The sequence below is a fragment of the Trichechus manatus genome, unplaced genomic scaffold (assembly GCF_000243295.1).
Source record: "Trichechus manatus latirostris isolate Lorelei unplaced genomic scaffold, TriManLat1.0 scaffold00157, whole genome shotgun sequence".
In the NCBI taxonomy this organism is placed as follows: Eukaryota; Metazoa; Chordata; class Mammalia; order Sirenia; family Trichechidae; genus Trichechus; species Trichechus manatus.
The window spans coordinates 2,485,799-2,506,887 of record NW_004444093.1 but is presented as its reverse complement, the minus strand read 5'-3'; the positions used below and the strand labels follow the sequence as shown (position 1 = coordinate 2,506,887).

General features: G+C 55.1%; 2 protein-coding genes across 3 annotated transcripts in view; one reads left to right on the top strand and one right to left on the bottom strand.

Annotated features, from left to right (window-relative positions):
* Nucleotides 1–719: 719 nt before the first annotated feature.
* Nucleotides 720–16,748, bottom strand: GUCD1 (guanylyl cyclase domain containing 1). 2 transcript variants are annotated; one of them, XM_012558336.2, is made up of 6 exons: nucleotides 16,517–16,748; nucleotides 10,481–10,565; nucleotides 9,517–9,682; nucleotides 7,985–8,076; nucleotides 6,071–6,312; nucleotides 720–4,546 (listed from the first exon to the last, which is right to left on the bottom strand). In XM_012558336.2, the coding sequence occupies exons 1-6, from the start codon at nucleotides 16,725–16,727 to the stop codon at nucleotides 4,455–4,457; spliced, it is 888 nt and encodes a 295-aa protein (XP_012413790.1). In that variant the 5' UTR covers nucleotides 16,728–16,748; the 3' UTR covers nucleotides 720–4,454. The 2 variants fall into 2 exon arrangements, with proteins under 2 accessions (XP_012413790.1, XP_012413792.1); XM_012558338.2 differs by lacking the exon at nucleotides 16,517–16,748 and adding an exon at nucleotides 15,966–16,148.
* A 112-nt stretch (nucleotides 16,749–16,860) lies between these two features.
* SNRPD3 (small nuclear ribonucleoprotein D3 polypeptide) overlaps nucleotides 16,861–21,089 on the top strand; it is a 30,581-nt gene continuing 26,352 nt past the window's right edge. The window contains exons 1-2 of the mRNA XM_004386168.2: nucleotides 16,861–16,971; nucleotides 18,442–18,585. Of these exons, the coding sequence (XP_004386225.1) occupies nucleotides 18,460–18,585 (126 nt within the window). The 5' untranslated portion in view covers nucleotides 16,861–16,971; nucleotides 18,442–18,459. The remainder of the gene's footprint in view (nucleotides 16,972–18,441; nucleotides 18,586–21,089) is intronic.

The window sequence follows — 21,089 nt, the reverse complement described above, 5'->3', positions numbered from 1 at the left end:
GGTGAGTCTGTCATGTGGGTGCCCGGATGCTGTGGGGGCAGGTCAGATGGGGGTGAGCTGGCAGCAGGGCAGGACATGTGATCTTCTAGGGTGTCACAGTCACCAGTTTTCCACCTGGAGGTGGGCCCCAGGGGCCAGCGCAGCCATGCTCCAGAGCTCAGAGTTTGCATCCTGGCACCGTCTCAGCCTGACAGGGTCTCTGACCGTGGCTGGGCCGAGGGTTGGGCAAACAGCAGGGGCATGTATGAGGCTGGCTTTGGCTCACCAAGTGATTACCTTGGGCTGGTGGCTGCCTCTCCCTGGGCTCTGGTCTGCACCTGAGGTGGAGCAGTGGTCGCCCAAGTGTCAGTGTATTTCACAGAACTCCAGTGTTACACACAAAAGGACTCCGTGGCTAGGGGAGCCCTGGATGGATGGGGGCTACACAGAGCCATTCCCACACACCCTAAACCTCCTGGGGGACAGTGGCACACACTGTGTGCCGAGGTCACCTGCCCGGGACACCCATTTACACAGAAATTCTTACTGGTGTTCTGAAGGGCATGCCTTGGTAGGTGCTAGGCCAGAGGTCTCCAGACCTTTCTAGCTCTGCTCTGAGATTTAAAACTCTGAGCCCCCCACTGATTGTTGTGATAGGAGGCCTTTAAGGTGACCCCAATGATGATGGCCTTGTGGTGTTCATGCCTAGCATAACCCCCAGTGTGCGCTGGACTTCGTGATTTGCTGTCAACAACAGATGCCGCAAAAGTGAGAGGCTATCACTCTGACGAGGTGGCTTCTGTACCGGGCATTTGCTGGCATTCTCATGGGCCACTAGCTGTCACACAGTGAAGACACCCAGGTAGCCTGTGGCCAACAGCCCCAAGAGCGAGCTTGGGGCAGATCCTCCAGCCCCAGTCAGGCTTTGAAGTGGCCACAGCCCCGGCTGATGGCTCCAGCTAAGCCGCACCCAGACTCCTGATCCACAGACACCATGAGATGACAGATATGCTGTTTCAGTGATCTGGTATGCATCAGTAGGTAACTAAAAAATCGCGCAGTGGTCCACAGTCCATGTGTGTCTGGCTCTACGGGTACAAGCACTGATGCCATGTGGAATCTACTCCTCTGCCTGAGACATGGCCCAGTGTGGCTCCCTCAGGCATTGGGGGACTTTGGGGATCTACAGGTGTAAGTGGAAGGTGGCCTCAGGAGGTGTTGTGCAGACAGAGGCGGGCCCATGAGGTGGCTAGGAATGGGGGTGCTATCCCCTACTACAAAGCACTAGCAAGGTGGGGTGCCGTGTGTTCCCACCCCAGGGGCAGCTGGTCCTGGCATGTTATCTGGGCTTAGATCTCTGCTCTGGCCTGCCCCTCGGCTCCCAGTGGGGCCCCTCTCCAGAGTTCTCTCCTGTCTCCCCACTCCATCCTGCATGCTCTAGACAGCCCACTCCACCTAGGGCTCACCAGCCACCCACCCACTCTTGTTCCTCCTGCCTCAACACCTCCCTCATGCTGTCTCTTTTCTTCCACCATCAGGTTCAGAGGCCCCAAACCAGGCTGTGCCCATTCAGCATGGGGCCCTTGCTCCCGAGGCTCAAGCTGAAGTCAGAAAGGCATGTTCATGGGCTGCTGGCCACACGCAGGACGCCTATTCTGCTGCCTGGCATTCTACTGTAGCTGGGGGCTCATGTGGCCTCTCCAGCAGGGTCAATACCCAACTGCAAGTGTCTACAAGGCTGCTCTTCAGTTTGGAGTAGCATCCAAGACCTCAGCCAGAACTAATACAGTAAAACCTGCGAAAGCCAGAACCTGTGTAAGGCAGAAACCTGTCAGAGAAGGCAGACTCAAATCTTTTCCACTAAAAGCAGTAATAGAATAGTAGTAAGACTGCACCGTCACAGGCAGAAAACTTGCAAGACCCGGAAAAACAAGGCATTCTCATTGAGTTCTGGCTCTCACCGGTCCATCTCCATGATGTGGGCAAGGACAGAGGGGCAAGCACAGGGTGAAAACAGGGACCCTACACAAGAAATCAGCCATGGCTCCACCAGCTCCCTGCCAGCCCTGGGGTCGGCAGAGGCTGTCAGATCAGCCAGCACTCCCAAACATGCCCTTTTACAGAGGTAGAATTCTTACCAGATGAAATACTAGATAGGAGCCTCCTATCTAGAAGGGGGAGATGCTGGTTGGGGGCAGGGAGTGCAGAGAGGGCTCAGTTCCCCCTACCCGCCCCGTGGGCTGGCTATCCTCACCCCCTTTGCCCAGGGCTGTGCCTCCTCAGGAACCACAATCAAGATGTCCAGCAAGGTCTCCCTCCACCACTGACACAGGCCTGGAAAGGGGAAACCGGGTTCTAGCCCCAGCCAGCACTGGGGACAGCCAGTCAGGACCCGGGTCCCCATGCGCTCACAAGGCTGAGGTGACCTGCCTCAAGGAGTGACAAGGACTCCAGATGGAAACAGGCATTCTACAAACTGGTGCACCTCCACAGGAGGGCAAGGGCTTCAGCCACTCTGCAGTGAGAATGTTTATTGACAATGGCTCGTTAACAAACAAAATATATTTATGTATAAAATCTCTGTAATGCAAAATATCCCTTTTGCTCCCTGCAGCTGGAGCTGGACCTCAGCGTGTGCAGGTGGGCATGACGCATGGTGTGGGCACAAGTCCCTGATGTCCGGCCTCCTTCTCTGGCCCACTGTCATATTTTGTGCAAGAAGGCACCGCAGTGGGGTTTGCATCCTGCCTCCAAGCCCACCCCAGGCAGATCAGACAGCTCAGAGGTGGGCCACCTCCAGCTTAGGGCTTGCCCTGAGTCATCTTCCAAGCCTGGGAACACTCTCTAAGTGTCCTGTGGACCATCCGTGGTCCAAGTGGCTCCTGGCAGCCTGGCCTATGCACGGCCCTTGCTCACACTCAGCGTCCCAGAAGCTTCCTTCCTCTTATCATCCTCCTGACACAGTGACCCAACCACTCAGCTGTGCAGCTTCTGTGTGTGGGACTCCGGGGCCCAAGTGCTCAGGGCTGTGGGCCATTAGCATTAAGGCAATGGAGAAGAGACCCATCTAGAGCCAATAAGTCCCTGAAATCGGGGTGGCTGCCCAGCCAGCAAAGTGACTCTGCATGCCAGCCGCCACCCCACCCCCACCCCGACCACTGGCCAAAAGCTGCTTCTGGTGTGGAGAAGCGATATGGGGTGACAGCTCTGGGATGCAGAACACTGGGTGGGCGGGGCCAACAGGCAGTGGGGAGGGGTGGCAGTGCCACCACCTTATGCCTTGGACACTGCAAACCAGGACCCAGGTGTACACAGTGGCCCCTGTGAGAATGATTCTGGACTCAAGGCTCCACACCGTCCTGGGTGGACTCTATCCGACAACCAGGTTTGTCTGTGAGGAGAGGGGCAGCGCTCAGCCTGCCGGCACTGGCCCCTTCTCTGCGAGCAAACCCAGGCTGGCTGACCTGCCTCATGAAGACAGGTGCTAGTGGTTCTGAAGTACCTGTGATCTCACTATTACTGTCTGATGTGAAAGTGACCCTCACCCAATAAAAGAGAAAACATACACACACGAGAGAGGAGACAGCTGCAGCCTACACAACTTGCTGGGTTGTGTGATCCTGGGCAGGTGCCACTCTTCTCTGTCAAGGGTCCAGGGGTGAAAAGCAGGGCAGGGGGGCACAGGCTGGTGAGAGCCTGGAGACTCAGGGCACTGGCACTCTGAGGATAGGCCTGGCTGTCCAGGCCTTGGCGAGTGCCAGGATGCCTCATGGGTGCAGGGGCTCTTTGGGACCCAAGCAGTTGTTCTTGGACCTCGGGACCAAACATTCCTGGGCCACAGTCTGTGCTGCCAGTCATCAGGCCTCCTAGTGGGATGGGGCCCACCAAAGCCCAAAGGCCCAGAGCTGGCGTACCGTGGAGGTCTGGGCTCTCGCCAAAGGCTGGGGCTCTGTGGGACAGTGGTGTGAGGTGTGCCTACACCCGGGGGCAGGGTCAGAGGCCTCATGAACAGAAGAGACCTGGGCCTGCTGTGGGGGCATGAGGTGGTGGCAGTGTGCCTCAAGGGGTGCAGGGGGAAGTCTGCAGCCCTTCCCAGACAGCAAGGGGCAAGAACAGTTCTTGGAGGGGCCTGAGGTGGGCTGTGACATCTCCCACACCAGGTGCTGCCCTGACAAGCAGCTTCTCAGGTTAGCGCCTTCTCTTCTCAGGGCTCACGTACCGAGGTCCATGGGGAAGACTTCGCAGGCCTCTCCCTCGCCCTGGGGCTGTGCTCACAGACAACAAGGGCTCCTGGGGTCTGAACTCCCGCTGGGCACGTCTGACTCAGGCTTGGGATTCTGGGGGGCTCCTCTTGGCAACCAGCACTGGCAGGCAGCAACCTTATGCTGCCTCCCAGAGCAGGGCTGCAGCTCAGCTCCCAGCCCAGCAAGCTGGACCAGGGCTCCTGAGTGGGCCCTGTGCACCAGGCCCCGCTGTCAGCTGTCCAGGTAGACAAAGAGGATGTCCTCATCTGTGCCATAGCTGGTTCTGGCCTCCTCAAAGTTGCTGACACTGGTGCTGCACATACCTGTGGGGGTACAGGGGGAGGAGGGTGCCATGCTAGTGACTGGGGACTGGGTGAGTCTGACCATGTCCCACCTGCCTGGCTACCTCTCGAGGCATAGCTCAACTCCTGCCTGTTCCAACCTCATGATCTCATTCTCTGACCAATTTAACAGAGGGAAAGAGCGAGGCCCAAAGAGGGGAAGAAGCCTACCAAGGCCACGTGGGTCAGTGTGGGTCAGGCCAGTCCCTCCCTGCGCCCCAGACCAGAATGGGTCTGAGCAGGGCATGGTCTGGCCAGGTCTTCCTTTCTCTACCAGTGTTGTGAAGAATTACCTTTACCCAAAGAATATGGCCTTTCTCCCCCGCTCCTGGGAAGTAACCTCTTTAACAGTTAACAGTTGTGATTGAGTGGATTCCAGCTCATGGCAACCCCAGGTGTGTCAGAGTAGAACTGTGCTTCATAGGGTTTTTAGTGGCCGATTTTTTGGAAATAGATCACCAGGCCTTTCTTCTGAAGTGCCTCTGGGTTAGCAGCCAAGTGTGTTCACTGCACCACCCGGGGACTCCTATGTAATCTCTAAATCCATGGAGTTCCCCGAGTGACTGGAGTGTCTTTGTTACTTGGGCAGGGCCTCCAGACCACACCTGATAGTATACATGTATAAGACGACTCGGGTTGGCCTGGCCATACCAGAAAGACCCACCAGGGGATAACAGCCTCACCTCTGGGGAGGGAGGAGGACAGGAGACAGGGTCTAATCACGTGGCCAGTGATTCAATCAGCCATGCCTAGTAATGAAATCCAGTGACAACTCTGGACATGGAAGCTTGGAAGCTCCAGGGCATGTCCCCAGTTGACAACATGACCCTGTGCGGGAGAGTGACGGGTCTGACTCCCCAGGAAGAGGACACCACACTCTGTGCTTGGGGACTGTGCCTTAGGGGATTTTTCTTTTGGCTGATTCCAATTTGGATTCTTTTTTGCCGTAATAAAACTGTAAACATAAATACAGTGTTTTCCCGAGTTCTGTGAGTTGCTCTAGTGAATTATCGAACCTGAGGGGCCAGGGGAACTCCTGAGTTTGTAGCTAGCTGGTGAGAAGCACAGGTAGCCTGGGGACCACTGAGTTGGTGAGTGATGTCTGAAGTGAGGGCGGTCTTATGGAGAGCTGTGCCCTTCACCTGTTTTGTCTGGCCTAACTCCGGGTGGCTGGGCCAGAATGGATTTTATAAGTGTGTGCTGGCTGTCCTGGGAGGGCTGGGCTGGAGGAGGAAGAAGGGAGATTAAGCCTCTGCAGGAGCGAGACAGTAGGACCGGGGCCTGGGCAGTGGTTGAGGGGCTGGGGGCTGGGGCCAGGGCCTGGGCAGGGGTGTGGGGTGTGTGGTATGGGGCTGGGCGGGTGGCTGGTTTGCCTGTATGGCAAAGGGGACTGGCACCGAGGACAGGAGTTCAGGGGATGGGGGGCAGGGGCTCTGGGGAAAAAGCGAAGAGGGAGATCTTGGCCATTCCAGAGTTGAGGGAGGGACCATGGGCGCATGTACTCACGGTCAGCATAGGCAGGGTTGTTGTAGAAGATGCAGCCGGCGGCCCGGCTGTAGCCGCGCAGCACGATGAAGTGTCCCTGGTAGTCAGGGGTGCGGCAGAAGCAGCGATGCCCACGGGGGGCGAAGCAGCAGTACTTGACGGGGCTTGAGCAGAGGTCACAGTGTAGCACACCTGAGTTCACCAGCACGATGGCCACATGACCTTGAGCCAGGTGTGCCTGGATGTCCTGCATGCTCACCGTGCTGTGGGGAGGGGGATGGGGGAGGCATCAGCTGACCGCTAGGTTGCCCACGTCTGAGGTGGAGCCCCTAGTGGGCTCCGTGCCTTTGCCTGGTCCCACGCTCCTTGCTCTGCCCTGTGTCAGAGGTCAGGGTCATGCATGTCCTCCCCTGCTCTGGGCTCTTGCATGCCCTGCCTGGTCTTGGGGCTGTGTGCCAGCCGAGGATGGTGGCTTGCAAGGCCCAGGGCAGCAGGAGGCAGCTCCCACCGTCCTAGTCAGGGCCCTAGAGCTGCACACGGGAGCCCCCACCCCGCCTGGCTAGTGAATTCTTTTTACCGAGTCTTCATTGTTCCTTTAATCTAAATTATATATGGTTTATACTGGAAACTCCAGTCCAGTTTAGCTCTCTAAGCCAAGCATGGCATGACAAGTTCCAACCAGACGCTTCTCTGAAGGTACTTTTTTTTTTCTCTCAGGCCCGTCAGAAGGGCTGTTCAGCAGCCTCTCCAGGGTGGCCCCTGTCCAGCTGAGATGGCTGCCTAAAGCAGCTCAAGGCAGACACACAGGCACTGCCCCATGCTGAAGCCCTCAACAGGCAAGCCAGCCCAGATGAAGACCTACAAGAGGTGAGGACCTTCCTGGCCAGGTGCCACCATCTCTGCTCAAGGAACACTCACCTGATTGAACCCACCCTCATCAGTGGCGTCCTCAGGAACAGGAGCACCAGCCCCATGTGGCCTGGCCTGACTCCAGCCCATGCTAGACCATGTGGCCACGTGGCTCGCTGCCTTGGCCCAGGGAAGCCTGTTCTTTTCCCTTTGATGTTTGAAACAAAATAGCTGGCTGAGTTGCAAATGGCCTGTGGATGGTGGGGTTTCAGCAATGACAAGAAGCAGGGCCCCCCCAGCCTTGTCAGCCCAAGCCAGCACGTTTTTCAGGCCTCACCCCTTTGTTAGGGCTCCTGCGCACTGCCCCTGCCCCCACTCTGCGAGCCAGCTCAGGCTGGCAGAGTCGGCCTCACACACCATCCCTCCAGTACCTGCTTAGGAGCCACCGCAGACCTGAGCCCTGTATACCTTAGGCCCCATGGATCCCTACCTCATGGATGGAAAAACCAAAGCTAGGGGCAATAAGCTCTTACAGTCACCTGGTGTTGTAGGTTGAATTATGTCCTCTAAAAGGGAATGTGCAAGTCCCAACTCCTGGTACCTGTGAATGTAATCTTATTTGGAAAAAGAATCTTTGCAGATGTTATCAGGTTAAGATGAGGTCATAATGAATTAGAGTGGGCCCTAAATCCAACATGACTGGAGGGGAGTTTGGACGCACAGACATACAGGGGAGAAGGCCATACGAAGAGTGAGGCAGGGTCTGTGACGCGTCTACAAGCCAAGGATGCCAAGGACTGCTGGCAACACCAGAAGCTCAAAGACCCAGGGTAGGATCCTCCCCTAGAGCCTTCAGAGGGAGCATGGCCCTGCCAACACCTTGATTTCAGACTTCTAGCCTCCCAAACTAGCCACCTAGTTTGTAGTAATTTGTGACAGTGGCCTGAGGAAGCTCAGACACTCTGTAGGAAAACTCAGTTCTGCCTGACTTCAGAGTCCACTGCCCTTCCCAGATGCCCCCCAGATGCCCCCATCCCTGTAAGTCGGTGGGTGAGCGTGCTCAAGGAAGGGCGTGGGTGGGCTCACCATTTCTCCACCAGCACCTTGCAGGCCTTGGCCTGTGCGAACAGCTGGTTCACCCGGGTCTCCTCTGTGTCAAAGTGCTTCCTGTAGAAGGACTGGGGGGAGAGGGGCAGGGTGGATCAGCTGCCAACCTGGCTGTCCTCACCCTATTTGGAAGATGGACTCAAAGATGGCAGGAGAGGAGAGGAGCCACCTGTGGGCACGGGGCACGTGCAGCCCACTTAGCCAGAGCAGTGTCTGTCCTGAGCTGTGGAGGGGCTGGCTGGGTGTGAGGACAGCACAGGGGCAGAAAGAGGATGCTGGGGGTAGCTCCCTGGGGGATGAGTTACTTGGGGCTTGTGGATGGGCGGGCGGGAGCAGGAGCTGGTAGCAGATGAGCAACAGGCCCACCTGAACCCACTATGCTCAGCCAGGCATAGCCAACCAGACAACTCTGTTTGGTGCAGGGGTCTCAAGGAGGTCCACCCCATGGGGGAGGTGAGGAGAGCCTGTTTTGGGGCCCTTTCTCTGCCTCTCAGCCACAGGGAGCAGGCCAGATCCGAGAGCCCCATGTGCAGCCTCCCCCAAGCCTGTGAGGTCAAAGGTGCATGAGGCCCCTCTCCTAGGACCAGTCCTGCAGCAGGCTGGATCTGCTCTGGCCTGAAGGAGGCAGAGATGTACCAGGTGCTGGCAGGGCTGACCATGTTGGCATTATTTTAAAAAAGAAAGAATTTTGGCTTTCTCCTAGAATATCAATTATCCAACTTGCAACTGCTATCCCCTTGGGAAGAAAAAAAATGAGCCCGCGATGGCCAGATGAAGTTGGACAACATGGTCCGTGGCCCGGGACCCTGCCTCCTGCTGCAGAGTTGAAGGAAAGGCCACAAGAAAGCAGCCTGAGACATAACCTCCTGAGAGCTGTGAGAGGCAGGCCTGGAGGGTCCCTGGGACTCGCTGCTCAGATGTTCTAGGCAGGTGTAATGGATAATTTTATGTGTCAGCTTGGCTAGGCTGTGGTTCCCAGTGGTTTGGTCAAGCCTAGACTAGTTGCTGTTCCATAATGTAATCTAATGTAATCAATCAGTTGAAAAGGGAGTTCCTTAGGTATGGTCTGCCTACAGATAATAAACAGATATTTTGGCAGAACTCACTCTCTCTACTCTGCACTCTTCCTGTTGCCTGACCTATGGATCTTTGGACGGAAGCCTGTAGAAGTCTCCAGCCTGCTGCCTGACCTATGGATTTCAGACTTGCCAGCCCCCCACAACCACGTAAGCCAATCCCTTGAAGCAAATCAATATCTATCCTTCCACCCACCCATCTCACTGGTTCTCTTTTTCTAGACAACTCTAAGACAACAGGCCAGAGCTCAAAGGCTACCTGGTCTGACCTGCTTGCAAACCCCACCTACAGTAGGTCTGTCACTGCTCCCTGGTCTCCACACACCTGTGTGCCCCTTGGAGGGTCCTTGACCATTCCCTCCTCCAACAACTGCAAGGGGTTAGTCACATCCTCCCGCAGCCCCGCTAGGGAGGCCCTGCCAGGCAGCTCTTCACCTGGTTCTTGTAGCCCTTGTCAACGCCCAGGGTCTGGGTGCAGAAGCGGTGCCTCACGCCAAAGTGGCGCATGAGGTAAGCCAGGTCGATGGTCCAGATGCTCCTGGTCAGCTGCAGCGCCTGCAGGGCGCTTTCAAACTCGCTGTCGTCCACCTGACCTAGGTACCTGTGGTAGACAGGCACTGAGGCCAGGCCACCCTCCACCCACCGGCCCGCCAGTGCTCCAAGGCTCCATCCTTCATCATGAAGCCCTTAGTTCTGCCCACTGGTGTCCAGGCACACTCAGAGGGCTGTCCAGCACCACCCTGGCCTTGGAGTCAAGGGCTGGGTCTGCTTCTCAAGTGTCTCGTGTTGCGTGACCTTGGTCAAACACCACCCTCTATGGCCTCACTAGCTTCCTCTTTACAATGGGGACTTTGGGCCGCATTGGCAGTTTCCAAAGTTTTAGACACAGAGCCCTTTCGTTGAACTGTCTTGCCTGGAACCCCAGGGTGTAAAACAGAGAAGAGAGAAGCTGCTCTGGGGCTCTAGGCAGCAGACTGAAAATTCCCACACGAAGTGATAACCATGGTCCCTTCCAGCCCTGATGTTCATGCAGCCTCAGCTCAGAGGTTGGCTCTGAGGTAACCCCATCTCCCATGGCCAGGAGTCCAAGGCCAGAGGGTGATGGTCCCTGTCCCAAATGTGGGCCACTCTGTGGGGCAGGTCAGAGCACGAGGGGATTCCCAGCCAGCCTCAAAGCCCCAAGGCATGGCCAAAGGGAGAACCAGAGGCTTGGTCAAGCCCTTACCAGCTTTGAATATAGGACTGCCCCTGGAGGGAAGCTGGGCCTTCCCCCAGTCCCAACCACAAGGCCTGAGGACAGTGATCCTGCCCAGAGGGAAGCCGGGTCTCCCTCAGTCCTGACCACGATGGCCTGAGGACAGTGGCCCCAGTCTCTGTACCCTCCCAGGTGCCCACTTACCGCAGCACCATCCTGGAGCAGGCCAGGCCACAGTCCCAGTGGTAGAGCTGCTGGATAATGGGCACGGGCAACTGCACGAAGTCCCCTGCACAGAAACACAGGATCACCACCAGTCGAAGACTCTGCCTTCATCCTCTGCCAAGACCCTGCAGGGGCTCTCAGAGGCCTGCCTGCCTGTGGCCCTCCAGTCCCTCCAATTCACTCTCCTGCAACAGGCAGGGGTCTTCCCAAATGCAGTCAGAGCTGGTTGGCCCTACTCAGAACCCTGCACTGGTGGGTGCCCATCATGGCTGCTGCCTCCTTGCCTCCCCGCCCTCACCAGGCCTGCCTCCAGGCAGAACCATCACCTGCCATGGCCCCTCAGCCCCAAGTTCTTTGCATGCCCAGCCCCTCTGCCTGCACATTCCTGAGCTTACTGTGGCCCTCAGGTGCCACTTCTCCAGGATGCTGTACATCAGGCCCAACCCCACTACACACACTCATGGCCCCCCAGGCCTCTCTTCCAAGCCCTTCTCCAGGTGAGTGCTCTGAAGAGGTAGGGACAGGGCTGGTCGGCTTCCTGTTGTAACCATGGGGCCAGCATGCGGGAGGCACACAGCACAGTCATGTCTAATTCCAGAGGGCCCTGGAATGTCCCAGCTCCAAAGCCCCCAGGACTCCCGAGGTACAAGGAGCATAGTTAGGAGGAGTAGCACGTCAGTGTGTATGAAATGGTCTGCAAACCTCACCCACTGTCTGTCCACACCACAGTAGTGAGGGACAGTGACAGGCACCAGACTTCCTCGTGCGGGACTGAGCCCAGCCATCTCTAAAGTGGGACTTTGGTCTGACTCAGTCATCCAATCTGCAAACAGGTCTCAAGTGCCCAGTAAGTGGCTGGCATGTGCCCTGGAGATCCAACATAGAGAACATTGGCAAGTCCCTGTCCCAGGAAAGTGAAACCAGGCGAAGGACTGACCATGCTGCATGAAACAAGAAAAATAGGGTGTTGGGCAAGGGAGAAGGCCCTGGGTGGCGCAAGAGTTAAGCACTCGACTGCTAACCAAATGGTTGGCAGCTCAAACCCACCCACAGAAGCCTCAGAAGACAGGCCTGGAGATCTGCTTCCAAAAGGTCACAGCCTAGAAAACTCTACAGAACAGTTCTACTCTGCACACATGGGGCTGCCATGAGTTGGAATCAACTCGACGGCACACAACAACGCGGAAAATGGCGGGGGTTTGTCGTGGGCTGAATTGTGTTATGTTCAAGTCCTAACCGCTGGTTTGTGTAAATATGACTTATCTGGAAGTAGGGCCTTTGCAGATGTAATTGAGTTAAGATGAGATCATGCTGGATTAGGATGGGTTCTAAATCCAATGACTGGTGTCCTTATAAAGACAGACAGACACAGGAGGGAAGACGGCCACATAAAGACTGAGGCAGACTGGAATGATACAGCTACAAGCCAGGAAAGGCCTGGAGGCACCAGGAGCTGGAAGAGGAAAGAAGGCTCTTCCCTAGAGCCTTCAGAGACAGCACTGCCCTGCTGACACCTGAATTCGGACTTCTAGCTCCAGAACTATGAGAGAGTAGGTTCCTGTTGTTTAAGCTGCCCAGTGTGTAGTAATTCGTTACAGTGGCCTCAGAAAGCTAAGCCAGGCTGTGCCTTAGAGAGTGAGTCAGGAGATACTGTGAGGAGGTGCCTCCCATGAGACAGGAAGAGTGAGCAGAAGGTGACAGCAAGGGCGAGTGGCAGGTGCTGGGGCCAAGACAGAAGGGCTCGTATGGGGCTTCCCAGGCTTGCCACTATGGGAGGCCAGGAATCCAAACAAAGTCCAGAATCTAAAGGACCAGAAGGGACTTCCCTGCACTAGCCACCACTTCATTACTCATTAATGACGCCAACTCAATGCGAGGATCCAGCGGTTTGTCTCCCCGTCTCAGGGGTCCCAGGGACTTTCCATGCTGAGCTGCTGGGGGGCCCACCAGCCCTGACTTCCACTGCCCCTTCTTGTGCCAGCAGGAGGGATCACTCCCAGGGTCTGGGGTCACCCTGGGCTTTCCAGCCTATGTCTGTGTAGTCCCCGGCCTAGACTGACTCCCAGCTCCTGAACTGCTATGCTCATGCATCAGGGCCTAGCTCCAATGCCTCCAACTCCAAGGCCGCAGCCTTTCATGTGTCTGCACTCCGCGTGGCCTGAGTCCCTGCTCCAGTCCACAGGAGAGGTCCTGTACCTGGCCCTGCACCCAGCTATGTGCCCTGCTGGACTGAGTGTGCGCTCCCAGAAGGCAGGGACCTACGACTGTCCTTTGCAGCACTATACTGCCTGACACCCCACTCCTCACCACTACCGGCCTGCAGGAGGGCATGGAGGCCAGACTGCCACACACCAACCCCTTGCCAAGTCACCTGACCTGCTTCCTACTCTGAAATGGCCACCCCAGTTCCCAGCCCATAGGGTGCTATGAGCACCCAGGCAAGAATATGCATAAAGCCCTTCACAGGTGCTGCCCTGACCCTGCCCCCAGCTGGGGCCTGGTGCACCGAGCCCGGGCCAGGATTTGTCCCCCTCCTTCCACTTACCCCCAAAAAAACCAGTGACTGTGGAGTTGACTCTGACTCACGGTGACCCATGTATATCAGAGTAGTACTGTGCTCTGTGGGCTTTTCAATGGCTGATTTTTCAGAAGTCCATCAGCAGGCCTTTCTTCTGAGACACCTTGGGATGGACTCGAACCTCCAACATTTTGGTTAGCAGTGGAGCGCATGAACCATTTGCAACTCCAGCGGCTCCATGCTTACCCCAGGTGCGTTTGAAAGGAGTCCGGGCCTCTGCCCAAGGTTCTCACATGCTTACCTCCTCCTACTGCCACAGATTTAGTCCTGCCTGACTCCTGCCCCAAATCCCTCCCCCAGCCCTGACCCTGTCTCCACACATAGCTGCCTGAGGAATCTCATGCAGTTTCCCAATGCTCTTAGAATAGAGTCCTCTCCCCTTCCTGTGGCCCTGCCCACCCAGGCCCCACCAGCTTCACTCACCTTGCTCCAGTTACACTGTGAACCCATCAAGATCCATCCCGCCCCAGGGTCTTTGCTCATGCAGGGCACCCTATGCCTAGAACTCTCTTCCCCTTGCTGTTCTCAAGGCTGCTACTTCTTGTTGTCAGGTCCCAGCTCAAAGTCTCCTCTTCTGAGAAGCTTTTCCTGACTATACCTTTTGGGGGCAGAGTGGGGGACCCTCCTTCACAGCAACCTCTTTGTTTCACATAGTGCTTATCAAAAGAAACTTAAAACCAAAAAAAAACCAAAGCTATTATCTGTCTCCCCAACTAGTCTGCATGCTTCCTGAGGGCAGAGACCTCAACTCATCTTGTTCACTGTTATTCCCAGTGCCTGGCATCCAATGCTTACAGTCCCTGGGTGGCGCAAATGGTTTGTGCTCGACTGCTAGCAGAAAAGCTGGCAGTTCGAACCCACCAAGCAGTACTGTGGAAGAAAGGCCTGGCAATCTGCTTCTGTGAAGATTACAGCCAAGAAAATCCTACGGAGCAGTTCTACTCTGTGACACATGGGGTCGCCATTAACAACAGCAACAGTATCTGATGCTTAGGAGTAACTCAATAAATATTTGTTGGAACAAATGAACTTATTAAGCACTCCCTATGTGCTAGGCTCTGATGACACACAGGTGATTAAAACAAAGCCTTGCCTCTGGATATTTATATTCTAAAATAAGTATGCCCCAAATGGGCTGAGGGGAGGGAGCAAGCTCTATATAGGGTGCTGTGTGATCATGGCGGGGGGTGGGGGTGCCTTCCTTCTCAAGTACCCGTCACTGTGGCCACACACCACCACCTGTTTTTCTCTGCACAGGCTGTTTACGTCCGGTCTGTGCACTCACAGTGCCTTAGTCTGCAGTGTCGTCTCCTATCTTTGAACAGGTCCCGATCTGCTCCACGCCTCAGTGTGGAGTACCTGAGGTCGCGCCCGCCTTCCCCACTAGACAGCCTGAGAACTCCTCGGTGGCAGGCGCTCAGGCATACTTACAGAAGAGAAGGCATTTTCCTGAGATGCCCGGGCCTCCTTGTTACTGGTGTTGTCCTGCCCCCAGGCTTCCAGACCACTGCCCTCTGCTCAAGGCTGCCTCCCTACTCTGGTTGGCACCGGCTCTGGCTACACCAGCTGGGCCACCTATGGCCAGGCCCCCTGTGACTGTGCTGGGCAGCATTCTCTAGGGCTCTCGGACTCTCAGCTGCCCCTCCTCCTCTTGTCCTGAGCTCCAGAACCCTTGAGCCTGAGGCCCCGAAGGGCCAAAACTCCATGTGGCTGTCCCCAGCCTTGGCCCAGGCAGGCCAGTCTATAGGAAGCTGGAGGTGACTGTGTGTGTGTGAGGGGGATGATAAGGACAGGCAAGGCCTTGGCCTTTGTCCTGATAACAACTTCAGCCTTCCAAGCCCAAAACCATTGCCAGCTGTTAATGCCTGAAGCCAAGGAAACACCCCATCTGAGAGATGGGCCTGCCTGGAGAGCCCTGGCATCAACTGGCAGCTGTCATCAGAGAAGGGAGGGCACTCACTGGCCCTGGGTACTCACCTTCTCTCAGCCTCAGTTTGCTCATCTGCAAAACTGGAATAACAGCAGTGGTAGTCTCCTTCATTGGGTCATCATGAGGATTAACGAGGTACTGCGCATACACCACTTAGCACAGTGCCTACCTCATAGGAAGACCCCTATAAATATGAGCCAGGACTCAGCTAGGCTCAGGAAAGGCGGTGTCCTGCCCAAGAGCACGGCTGAGCTAACCGGAGAACAGGGACAGGATAGCATCAGACTGCCGCTCCACGCTGCAATCACAAAGGGGACCCCTCCCTGGTGTGATGCCACAAACCATGACACCTCAGGGCCAGTCCCACATGCTTTGGCCTCTCCCTGGGTTGGCACCTCTTCTCAACAGAGAAGGAATCTCCGCACCTCTCCTTCCCCCCTCCCCCCCTTCTCAGACAAGCAAATTGAGGCCGTGGCAGTAACCCATCAGTAGTGGTCTCCACCTTAATGGGCACCTTAGGGCAGAAGGAACGAAGGGTGAAGACATGTAGCAAGGAAAGAGCTGACTACAGTCTGGGAGGCCGGGGGAAGGAAGGGGCGCTCTTGCTCTGTGCTCCCTGCCAGTCCCCTGTCCTTCCCTGGGCCTCACTGTCCCCACAGCTCCCCGAGGGGACAGATCTTCCAGGGCGTCTCCAGCTAGACTTCCCGCTTCTAAGCAAGGTGACGCTCTGCTTCACACCCTGGACCGGCCCCACCCCGCCCCACGGCCAGGCGACAGGGGCCCCAGCTCCAGGAGGACAAGAAAACCCCGACTGGCAAGGGGGGCCGGGTCGTGATGTCCAGCTGGCCCCGTCCCATCCAAGCTCCAGAGTGCACACCAGGCGGCGGTCGGCCCAAGGTCGCGCGGCCAGACCCTCGTTCCCCGGGGCCAGGGCTGGACCCTAGGGAGGCACTGACCAGGCTCTAGCGGCGGCCCCGCTGCCTCCGCCTCCGTCCTCATGACCCGGGCGGCGCGGGGCGCCCATGGCCCCGGCCCTGCGCAGGTTGCGGCTCGGGCTGGGGCGGCAGCGCGGCGTCTGCGAGTCAGGTTCACAAAAAGGAGAGCAATCGGCGGCGACCCGCCGCCCCGAGCCCCGCCCCAGCCCTGCCTGGCCGCGGACGCGGACTCGGAAGCCCCGCCCCCGCCGAGGCCCCAGGCTTGGAGGCCCCTTCCCTTCCTTTCCCAACGGCCTGATCGAAGCCGGCCCCGGCCATTCGCAGTCTCGCTTTCTGGTGACCCCGCCCCTTTCCCGGAGCCCCGCCCCGAAGCCTGGAGCTCTTCCCTTCAGTCAGGCTCCGCCCCTGTGGGCCTCGCTGCCGGGTCTGCCCCAGGTACAGCCGGGCCTCCAGGAGACCCAACCCTACTCCGATTCGCTTGAGGGATGACCCTGGACAGCCCCGCTTTACTCTATACCTCATCTTCCCTGTCCATACAATGGATACTTCGCCTCGCTCGGGACGCTCCTTACCTGGCGGTGCCGGGTTCCAATGGCTAACTTGTGAGGGCAGGTCGTGGCCTTTAGCCCCACTGCCTGCCGCCCCCGATCCGAGGGCCCAGGCCCCACATCCCTGCCTTGCTGTCCAGCCTGGCCCTGGCGTAGAGTGCCTGGAAGCGCGAGGTTCCCTCTCCCCTTGCCGGCCCGAGGGTCGGTGGTTCCAGCGGTACCCGGGCCCTGTCATCAGCGCTCTTTTTCCGGGACCGGAACTATAGTGCCACAGCCTGCGTTTCCCAGCCGGCTGGGTGAGGAGGCAGTCGAGGTGAGACCGGGCTCACCACCAGAGACAGGAAGGGGCAGGCCTCGCGCGCGGTATTTTGGGAACGCGGGGTCTTCTGGGAGCTACTGCCCGCCATTCGCTCGCTCACGCTTTCGCTGCTACCGAAGTTGGTGCAGCACGGAAGAAGCGGAAGACAAGGCCGTAGCCGGTGAGGAAAGGCCGGGGACGGGCGAGGGGAGGCCGAGGCGCCCTGGAGGGGCCGGGGCTTGGGAAGGACGCGCTGCCTTGGAGCTCAGCGGGCCTCTGGGAGGGAGGAGAGCGAGAAACCCGAGGCAGCAGCGTCGCCTCGCTCGCGCCTCTGAGTTTGTTAGCTTTCTCCAAAATACATGTTTCTCAGTTTTTACACCTCTCCGCATTAGTGTTCTTTTTTTGTCTTAAATTTTTTTATTACTGTAGTTTAGGTGAAGGTTCGCAAAACAAACTAGCTTTTCATTAAACAATTAGTACACATTGTTTTGTGACTCTACGTCAGTGTTTTTTGAAGTATCCAGGAAATAATCGTAAAATCATTTTTGAGTGATTATCTCCTTCCCCAAAATCCTGTCTGGAGCATCCTTTTCCAGGTTTTTGCACTTCGGATAACTTCCTGCTTTCCACGCTGTTGCAGAAGTTTTAAATGCTGCTACTTGTTCATTGGGTCATTCTTGGCATGATCCTGCAGTGGTTCTTTCTGTCTTCAGCATAAAATTCAAACTCCTAAAGCTGGAACTCAGTGATTCTCACCAAGAGAAACCAACTTTCCCAACTTCATGGTCCCCTTTTGGGGTAGGGTTGAGTCTCCTGGAGTCCTTTCTGTTCCAGGCTTCAGCCTTTGCTCATCGCAGAGTAAAAACGTTCAGTGCTTTTCTCTTTTAATAGGTCCTGTCAGGTGTTTGCCCTGGTTACCTTTTTCGTACAAGATAAATCTTTCTGCTTATAGCACATTATCACTTTGTGAACATTTTTATGTTTTCTTTTTCGCCTCAATGGTGATGTAAATGGGGTGCCTTAGGACACTAAATGGGTTAACTTAAAAGCATAGCCTCTTCTCGTAAATTTGTTGGTGGGTCCTTTGGTCTGTGTTGTCCACTGTGGTAACTACTAGCCACCTGTGGCCATTGGAGCACTTGAAGTTTGGCTAATGTGACTCAGGAACTGAAATTTTAGTTTTATTTCATCTTTTTAAAATTTAAGTAGCTACATGTGGACTGTGGCCACTGTATTGGGTAGCTTAGGTCTGTACCGTGGGTTCTCAAAGTGGGGTCACCCACAGCAATGAGTTGGCAGGTACATTTGTACAGCACATGGCATTCACTCCTCTTCTCCACACCCCCCCCAATAATATTGGTTAATGGTCATTTTGATGAAGATAGAGAGATGTGGTAGTGTGGAGGGAGACGGGAAGCACTCTTTTCATCCCCATTAGCCTTCTCTGTCCAGCCTTCCTTTTCACCTTACTCCTCATCTGGCATGCGTTTGCCAGATAGGTACTTCCAAGCTAGGAGCTAAACTCCTGTTTCAATAGCTCAGGAAATGCAGCTAAGTTTTATGGAGTGCCAGGCCCTGAAGGAGGCATGTGTGTGCTGTGTGCCTTCTTGGGCTCTGAAAGATGAACTAACTGCTGTCTCTCTCACTACAGAACTCTCTTCCCGCCAAGATGTCTATTGGTGTGCCGATTAAAGTTCTGCACGAGGCTGAGGGCCACATTGTAACGTGTGAGACGAACACTGGTGAGGTGTACCGGGGGAAGCTCATTGAGGCAGAGGACAACATGAACTGCCAGGTACCCTGCTTTGCATATGAGGCTGTGGGGAAAATGCGAGCCTGTGTTGGAGGACAAAATGTTGGTGACTGGAGTGCCTTCTTGAAGTTGGTCTCTTTCAACAACTATTTCTGAGTGCCTCGTGTGCCACGTCCTCTTATAGGTGCTGGGTATGTGGACACGAGCAAGAGACTCATTATCTTAAGGCAGAAAAATGGAAGGTTGGAATATTTAACCTTGTCCTTCGTTTTCTCCATTCCATAATCATTTTCTCCCATATTTTTAGAGCTTTTTGAGGTAAATGGCACTACTCTCTTCAGGTTCAGGGCCATTATCTATTTGTCTACATAGGTTTGCATACCATGTTACAGTTAGCAGAATTTCCTGCTCACATGCTGTATTTACCTGCCAACTTCTTAGGGAAGAGGTTTCATTTAATTATTGCAGCTACTTTGTGAGTAGGCAGGTTTGGTGATAGTTTTGTCATTCATAAAATAGGGAGAATGAGGTTAAAGAATTCATCTACTAAATGTCACTCTGTTGATATATGATGGCATGGCCTCTTGATCTGGTTCCATTCCCGTGGCACAACTTGGCCTTTTTCTAATAATCCTGTGGAGTCACTTTACAAAGTGTTAGGAGCTTAGGCTGTGGAATCAGATATGGGCTTGTATCCTAATTGTATGATCTCAGGTATGTTAATCACCTCAGTTTCCTCATCTGTAAAACGGGGATAGTGTTATTTCAGGTTCTCTGAGGCACAGGCACCAAAGTAGAATTAGATGTGCAATAGATTTATTGGAGGAAATGACAATAAAGAGAAAGGAAAGAGAAAGCAGGAGCGGGCAGGAGAGCTTCAGTCTGCAGTGCAGGTCTAACACTGGTGAAAGGACAGAGGGAAGGAAGGAGGATCAAGTAGGAAGAGCTTTGGGCTGCATTGTAGCTCTGAGGATGATTCAGCCAGGCACAGTTTACTCATTTGAGGAGTCTGACAAGGGCAGGAATGGCTTGGCTCTTGTACCCCGACTGGGTCAGTCATTGGCTGGGAGCAGTCTCGGGAGAGTGGCCTTGAGGTAAATGGTGTGGAGGGTCCCAAAGATGTGATACCTGGAGGCCATCAGCCCCCTGCACTCCTCGCAGCACGTTCTCCCTCAAAGGGAGATTTGAGCATCTCGGGGCTGTCACAAGGATAATCCTTACCCCAGGGCTGTTGTCAGGACCTGATGAGCTGTGTGTGTAATAGCTGGCGTGTTGTCTACCCAACTCACGAGTGTTCAAGATACTGTTTTCTACATGAGGAAACTGAAGATCAGAGAGGTAAAGTGACTCACCAAGGTCACGCTGTAGGTCAGGCATCCTAATCATCCACCCACTGATTTGCAGGATTCATTCATTCACTTGTGATTTCTCTGTAGCTTTGAGCATCTTCTTCCTGACAGATTGCCAGTTTACTGGCATTCGAGGAGGCAGACGTCTGTGACTGCAGGTTTATCTCCTATGTGTTGATGCTGCGGAGCTGTGTGCTGTGGGCTCTGAAAGTCCTGTGGTGCCTGGTCTCCTTTAGGAGGGCCCAGGAAGGTGCATCTGGCTTTGTGCCAGCACCTTTGCCTTCATGAGTGGCTGCTTTCATAGACTCAGTCTTGAAGCTTAAGGCGTCCTCATCTGTTTAAGGCACTTTTGTTTGGTGGATAGAATGCAGGACTGGGGGCAGTGAATCTTATGTGTTTATCCAACTAGCTGTATCTATTTGGGCAGGTTACTGAGTTTCCAGGGCCCCAGACTTCTGTCTGTAATGTGAGGGGTCTGACGAGGTGACTGTGGCCATCTTAGAGATGTAGCCTAGCACAATGGAGAGTGCACAGGCCCTGGCATTAGACCCGCAGTCAGGGGCAGTCTTGACCTCCTTCACCCTACTCCCTCGTCTGCATCTCTGCACCTCTGCCTCAGGATGGTTGGGCAAATGAAATGAGTGGATGTGTACAACAGTAGCTGAGGGTGCAGGTGGTCACCTGCCTGCCCATGCCAAGGTTCCGAGGCCTCACTGGGTCTACCAGCACCTAGGCATGTTGAATAAAACCCAGTGGGCTGTGGAAGAGCCAGACCCAGCGGCAGGTGCACATTGAGTGCAGCTTGCCTGGACACATCCTGCACTATGAGGCTGCAGCTCTGGCAGTGCTCACTGCCTACCTTCCTGGCCTCAGTTCTGCTTTTCAGGAATAGAGACATATTCTCGGTGTTTTCCCTACTTATTCTTTGCCAGAGGACACTTAGAGTTTAGCGTTTGACATCTGATGTAGGCTTTTAATCAAGTTTTCTATTAGAAAAGTGGAATGGGATGTTAGCACACCACAGAGATTTGCAAAACATGACAATTCCATAAGTACTATTTACATCTGAATATATTTCCTTCCGGACTCTTACCCCAGGCGTGTGTTTGCTTTTTTAGTATTTACTTTTCACTGTAGTCCCTTTCAGAAAGAGCTAGAGGTGGCTCACAAAAAATTATATGGTAGTAGGATTAAAAT

Coding starts and splice junctions, on each gene's coding strand:
- GUCD1 (XM_012558336.2), bottom strand. CDS start 16,727: ATGACAGGGCCCGGGTACCGCTGGAACCACCGACCCTCGGGCCGGCAA. Junction 10,566..16,516: donor TTGGAACCCGGCACCGCCAG/GTAAGGAGCGTC, acceptor GTTTCTGTGCAG/GGGACTTCGTGCAGTTGCCC. Junction 4,547..6,070: donor CAACCCTGCCTATGCTGACC/GTGAGTACATGC, acceptor GTACCCCCACAG/GTATGTGCAGCACCAGTGTC.